General features: G+C 34.9%; 1 protein-coding gene across 1 annotated transcript; it reads right to left on the bottom strand.

Annotated features, from left to right (window-relative positions):
• Positions 1-2,793: 2,793 nt before the first annotated feature.
• Positions 2,794-5,308, bottom strand: LOC130467279 (protein ACCELERATED CELL DEATH 6-like). Its single transcript, XM_056835749.1, has 3 exons — positions 5,188-5,308; positions 3,581-4,113; positions 2,794-2,967 (listed from the first exon to the last, which is right to left on the bottom strand). Exons 1-3 carry the CDS (start codon positions 5,306-5,308, stop codon positions 2,794-2,796), a joined length of 828 nt encoding a protein of 275 aa, XP_056691727.1.
• Positions 5,309-6,635: the final 1,327 nt, after the last annotated feature.

Raw genomic sequence — 6,635 nt, 5'->3', positions numbered from 1 at the left:
GCATAATATATATTTTCTCCCTTGTTTTCTAGATAACATAATTTAACTTTTGACAATATTTATATAATATAATTAATTTGATTATCAATTGTGATTTATATTTAAGAATAAAATTAGTCATATAGGGCAATATGGTCTAGCTTGTTATAATAGTCTCATAGTACAGATATATAATATTAACTTTTTATACTCATTGGTAATTAAAAATATTAATTATTGAAATAATGCATTGTAAAACGTTAAATCTGGTTTTTTCGCAAATGAGTCAAGCTCGAACAAACCTAATTACTAATGAGCCAAGCTCAAACAAGAAATTTTCAAAGCTCGTTTAAACTCGAGTTAACTCGAACACTGATGATCCTTATTAAACTTAGATCAAACAGACTAAAACTTGACTAGAATCGAATCACTTGTATCCCTACCACAAATTTTACCCGTAATACTCACTCCATCCCTTACTATATTGTCCGTTTAACATTTGGCATGGGAATAAGGAATTTGGAAAATGGCAGGATTACAATTAAGGTTATTGTGCTTTACTAGAAAAGTACTCCCTCTGTCCCAATTTATTCTTTACTTTTTTTCGTTTATAGTGTCTCATTTTAAGTTTTATACTTAGAATCTTTCCTTTCATATTTTAGCATAAAAGTCCTTAATATTATGTCAAAAATCGTGTCAAATGATTATTTCAACCAATCAAATTTATGGGGTCATTTTAACCTTAAATCTCCCACACTTTCCCACTAGATATCATTCAACGAAATAATCTAAGCTCTCCGAATCTTTTTTTTTTTAAATCTCTCACACTTTCCCACTAGAATTTTACATCTTTCTCATTTTTTCAATGTCAAATTTTTGATAAAAGTGAAAATATTATTAATAAACGTAATTTATATGGTTTAAATTAAACAAAAAGAGCTAGAATCTTTATCCACATTAATCTATACTATATATTAAAAAGCGTTTCTAAAGAAGTTTATGTGCCACGTGTAGCTTTGTTTGTTAGTATTTCATTTCACGGAAAACTTCATATATTTAAAAATTTAGAAATGGAGCATGTATAAGACTTGAACTCGTGACCTCATGTTTAAACAATGAATTGTTTACCAATGAGCCATAACACATTAAATGCTATCATTATGAAAAAAAATATAAGTGTAATAAAAAAGGAATTGATTAATAACATTTTCAAAGGAATTGATTAATAATATAAATGTTACTAAAGCAGTAGCCCGGGAAGTCGCGCGGGCCTAAAAACTAGTTATTTATTAAATTGCGTGTGTGATACCAAACGTAAAGAAAAAAAAGGGACAGATGTGTTACATAATTAAATTTTATTTATTTAAATAAAAAATAATAAACAATAAAGACATGAAGGAGATAGGACTATAGGAGGGATTGTTGAATAAAAATATCAACAACACAATTTTCAATGGTACAAGCAAGCATTAATTTTGAACACATACTTTGTTAGTAAAAGTAAGATAATTTGGGCATTTATATTGTTTGACAAAGATATGTGGCAAAAATAATCAGATTACATAGGAATGACATTTTGGGATAGTCAACAAGAAAACCAAGCCCTATAAGGGGCAGGTAGGGGTGTGCAAAAATATCCAATTCGTTTGTTCCGATCGAAATTTCGCATATCCGATCCGGTTTTAAGATTTTGGATAATTCGGATAAGAAATTCGGAAAAAAAAAATCAATTTTCTGATCGGATTCGGAACAACCTTTTTTTAATTTCGGATATCCGAATTATCCGAAATATTTCAATATATTAAAAAATAATAGAAAAATCGATAATCCGATCCAAATTTTCGGATATCCGAAAACATTTATTGTAAAACGTGATTAATTTTTTTAATTTTTGAAATTCGGATAGTTTTCGGATTTTCGGATATCCGATCAGAAATATCCGGATATCCGAAACTTTCGGATCGGATTCAGATACATTTTCTCGATCCGAAAATTTCGGATCGGATCCGATATCCAAAATCGAACACCCCTAGGGACAGGGGGAGTAGTATTTAGGCCGCGTTTGATTTCACGTTAAACAATCTTCAAGCGAAAACACAAATGAGAATTAGGTGAATACTTCCTCCGTTTAGAAATACTCGCGACGTTTGAATATTTTACACTATTCACATATTCTACTTTAACTATTGTTGGTGATTTATATGTCGGATAAAACATAGTCATGTTGAATTTTGTTAGATTCGTGTCAATGCTTATTTTCTAAATATAAACTTTTTTATAATTTTTGCTGGAAGAGAATTTAAGATATTAACGACCAAAAGTGTGCATTGACATGCGTAAAAGTGATAAACATTGCAAGTATTTCCGTACGGAGGAATTAAGTATAACACATGCAATCTAATGAAGTTCATAAAAAAAATTCTCTTTTGATAATGAACTTACTTGTTTGAGTAGTCGCATAGAGTGTTTGTGATTGTGCTTGTTGTTCGTAGAAGGGATTGGTAGGACTTTATACAAGAGAGTGGTACCGGTTGAAAATCCAATGAGAGAGCAGATGACCATAACAATGATAGCCACCCACAATGATCTCGGTGATATAACAATATAAACTCCAGTCATAAATGCCACTAAGGTGGAGTAAAGCGCCACCATGAGTAACATCATGCTTCGATCAATCAATAACAATGACTTACTTGAATTATCATTCACCATGGACCATACGAGGCAAATTAACACCAACATAGAACTACACATACCCAATGTATCAGACATCATAAACACTATAAAAGCTGCCTTCTTTGCCAAAAGTGCTTCTCATGTGTCTTGATTCAATCCACCAGGAAGAGTAAATCCAGCAGTGAATGTTATAGTGGCTAGTAAAGCCGCCACCACGAATAGTGAATTTCGCACATCTAACAAATTTGTCTTACGTTGAAAGTATGACGTTTTAATCCTTGGATCAAGTCCAATTCTTTGGCACATTGCATCCTGTCATCAGTCACAATATATTAATATAACATAGTTAGTGTACGTTTTATTTATGGAGTACGTAGTATGATTTATTGTTACAATTTCCGACAATCCACCTTCCCTCCCCATCGTACGTACCAACACTACCAAAGGATGTAACTAAACCTTTTAGGATTTTCCAGATAAGATAATTAAGGATAGGGCTATATAATAAAGGAGCACACAGTTTCAGCTATGGTAATAGGTTCAAATAAATTTAGATAAGAAAATATCACGACTTATTATTATAAGTATGTTTAGGTATATAAGTGCATGCTAACAAGTTTAGATATGATGATAATTAGATAAGTGACATTTAAGTGAGATAAGGAAATATCACTACTTAATTATAAGTACGTTTAGGTTATATAAGTGCATGCTAACAAGTTTAGATATGATGATAATTAGATAAGTGACATTTAAGTGAAGATCGAGAACTTAATTACATTGATTATCAAATCATATTTTATGAAAATTGACACTTATAATTGGAACCGATCAGTAATTTAATTAGTAAAAACATGAATTTAATTAAACGGTGAATCCAATTAAAAATGCTTTGTAATAAAAAGTTATGGAAAGAAAACCATACCCATTTAGGTTGTTGTTCACATAGTTGTTCCAGCAATTCTATGGAAGTTACATTCTCATGATCCTTGATGTTATACTTGATCTTATCCATGTTGAGTAACGCTTCCGCCAATAGTATGTCTTCGTTTCGTATTGCTTTGTGTAAAGGTGTTTCCCCATGATGAAAATCTTGAACATTGATTAGATCCTTCATGCGTGGAAAATTGAGAAACTCTTCGCAACCCATTAAGTTGGGGAGATGTATATGATGCAAAGGCGAATCCATGTGATCAATACAAACATCTCCAAACTTTCCAGGATCATAGTCTACGAATGTACGGATAGCTAAGACATGACCTTTCTCACATGCTTTGATCCAAGGCAAGTGTGAATTAGGGTAAAACGATGAATTAGCAGGATGTTTTACAAGAATAGCTTCTATAAACCATGCTGCCCCAATACTAAACGCTTCATGTAGAGGTGTTTTTCCACACTTGTCTGGTTTTGTGATAAACTCTGCTGCTTCTTCTGCTAGCCATCTACCAAAATTTTGGTCTGCTTTCACATTTTAAATATTTTTAACTAAGTTAATTTTCTGCATACTCGATATGTTGATTACATTACATATCAATTTTTTTTGGTGTTAATGAGCCACACAGAAAATACAAATTATAAATGGGAGACAGGTATTCGAACATGAGACTGATGAGAGGGAGCTGCTTTATTTAATTACCCATTTTACTAGTTTGATATTTTCCTTTACTGTGCACTGTGATGCACCTTTTTACTCTATCCGTCCTTTTTTGTTTGCCCCATTTAGTCTTTGGGTGATGATAAAGGTCGCAAGTTGCGACAACATTTAGTTGTCGCAATCTTACGTGTCATAATTTAATTGGTACATATAGGCGACACGTAAGATATGCGTCAGCGGAATATTTTTACTATCAATGCAATATTTTTACTATGAAAATTTGTAAATAAGGTACTCGATATAAAGAAGGAAACAAATTAGAATATTAAGATTTTACTACCTTTTTATTAACATATATAATATGTTATATATTTTAGTTTCCAATTTAAATCATGACACATAAGCATGCCATGTCATCATTGTGACACGGCTTAAAGGTCGCATGTTGCGACCTTTATCATTTTCGTTAGTCTTTTGCTCCGTCTCCAAAAGATCTTTGTCACTAAAAAAAAAGAACATTAGACCACAATTTTACTCTCACATAATACATGTCTAGCCCACAATTTTTATCTTTCTGAATTCTACCCAACTCAATTTTTAATAAAGCATTTTTAGAATATAGGGAAAACAATAAGAGATGGAGAGAGTATTTCTTGAATCCTGATCCTTAGTACTATGAGTTGTCTTATTTTTTTTGCCTTGTAGTGCTTTCTCTTATTTCTGTCTAAGTTATATATACTTATGTACTTATGTAAAGGATGATGTATTTGGTGAAAAGTGAATCATTGAGAATGAGTGCAGTGATTCCTCTCTCTAATTATTCTCTTGTAACTAACAAAAAGAAACATGATGAGGGTATTTAAGTCCGAAGTAGTATTCAAAATAATTTCTTAAAAGTAGACAATTTGGTAAAAGAAACGAAATAGTACTAATCTTACCTGTGCAACTTGGAGCGAGATGCAAGACAGTCCGGCCATCAGAGGAATCCGTAAGGTATTTGGACCAACTTTTCTTATCTAATCTACCCAAAATATCTTGGGCTACCTGATAGCATCTCATCTCTTTAGCAAGAAAAAGAGTCTTGTGGCATGGCTCGTAATAATCCAGTAATTCTTGACGACATTGGTCATGTTGCAGTGACAATAAATACAACGCAAGATTTTGACGTTGGTTACATATGGCCAAGTGCAGAGGTCCATCATCAGCTTTATTCTGTTGTAACCATGGCAACAATGATAATGGAGAGGAATGCCATGTTGGTGATTCTTTTTGAAAAGCTTCTACCAGTAGTTTTACTAATTTTACTACCACATCATCATCGTCATGGGTGTTTGAGCTCCTAATTGATTCTCAATTGGGCCACTAAGTCCAAACCCCAATGGCTCTAAACAAACAGCATCAAACCTACCAATGGCTAGTCAGTCATCCATCAAGGCCCAAGGCCCAATAGCAATAAATGACCTATGGGCATTTATTATGCAAACACTATAAATAGGCCGCCAAGGCTCACACCTCAAGGTACGTCCAAATTATCGCCTTAAGACTACTCTTCTAGAGAATTTCTCTCTAGAATCCGAGCATCGTTCTTACTTAGGCATCGGAGGGGCTTTCCTCGGAAACACCCCCGAGGCTAGTGACTTTGCTCTTGTGCAGGTGAATTCGGACTCGACTCATTCAAGCAAGCAAGATCTTCAACACCTACAAAAGGGCCTTCATTCGAAGCCCATTGTTTCCATCTTTACAACACCGGAACAATTTGGCGCCGTCTGTGGGGAAAAACAATTCAAAGCCTTTAAAAGACATTAACCACCTCTTTCTGCAAAATGGTTAATGATGTTATCAACAACAATGATGACGATATGATAGTGCGGTCAGATTCGGAATCTGACGAAGAGGAGCATCCTCAATCGGTGGCGAGGTCACAGCCAAGCAGAGCTACGACCGCCACAAACGCAGGACCTCCGATTCCAACTAGGGAAGAGCTCACTGCGGCCATGACCATCATGCAAAACTTCCTCTTCAATGAGAAGCAGCAAGGATTGGCAAAAGACCGCAGAGAAGAGAGGAGGACCAGGCGAAGGCTGAACGAGCAGCCCAGTGTAGAAGTGTCCAGACCCGAACGAGAGCTCCTCCCCTTGACAGGAACACACCTGACGTCGAGATGGATGGAAAGCACGTGGGACACCCAAAAAAGGGCACAACAACAACCAGCTTGGTTTGCAAAACCATCGCCTACTCCAACAGCTCTCCAAAGCGAATCGACTACTCGTAACACTCGGATCCGAAGCTCGGTGCTCAGCAGGTTGAGGCCCTCGGTCCACTCAAGGTTAAGACCCTCGATCCATACGAGACTCGGGGTAGGCGAATCAAGCAGATCTGGCGAACG

Source organism: Spinacia oleracea, chromosome 2, assembly GCF_020520425.1.
Source record: "Spinacia oleracea cultivar Varoflay chromosome 2, BTI_SOV_V1, whole genome shotgun sequence".
NCBI lineage: Eukaryota > Viridiplantae > Streptophyta > Magnoliopsida > Caryophyllales > Amaranthaceae > Spinacia > Spinacia oleracea.
Note: the sequence above shows the minus strand (reverse complement) of the source record. Positions and strands in the feature narration are given on the sequence as shown.

Bases quoted from the DNA above. Each gene is read 5' to 3' on its own strand.
- LOC130467279 (XM_056835749.1), bottom strand. From the start codon at position 5,308: ATGAGATGCTATCAGGTAGCCCAAGATATTTTGGGTAGATTAGATAAG. The intron at 4,114-5,187 runs GTAAGATTAGTA...ATGTGAAAGCAG, and splicing joins TCTCGCTCCAAGTTGCACAG to ACCAAAATTTTGGTAGATGG. The intron at 2,968-3,580 runs GTATGGTTTTCT...GACTGATGACAG, and splicing joins GTGAACAACAACCTAAATGG to GATGCAATGTGCCAAAGAAT.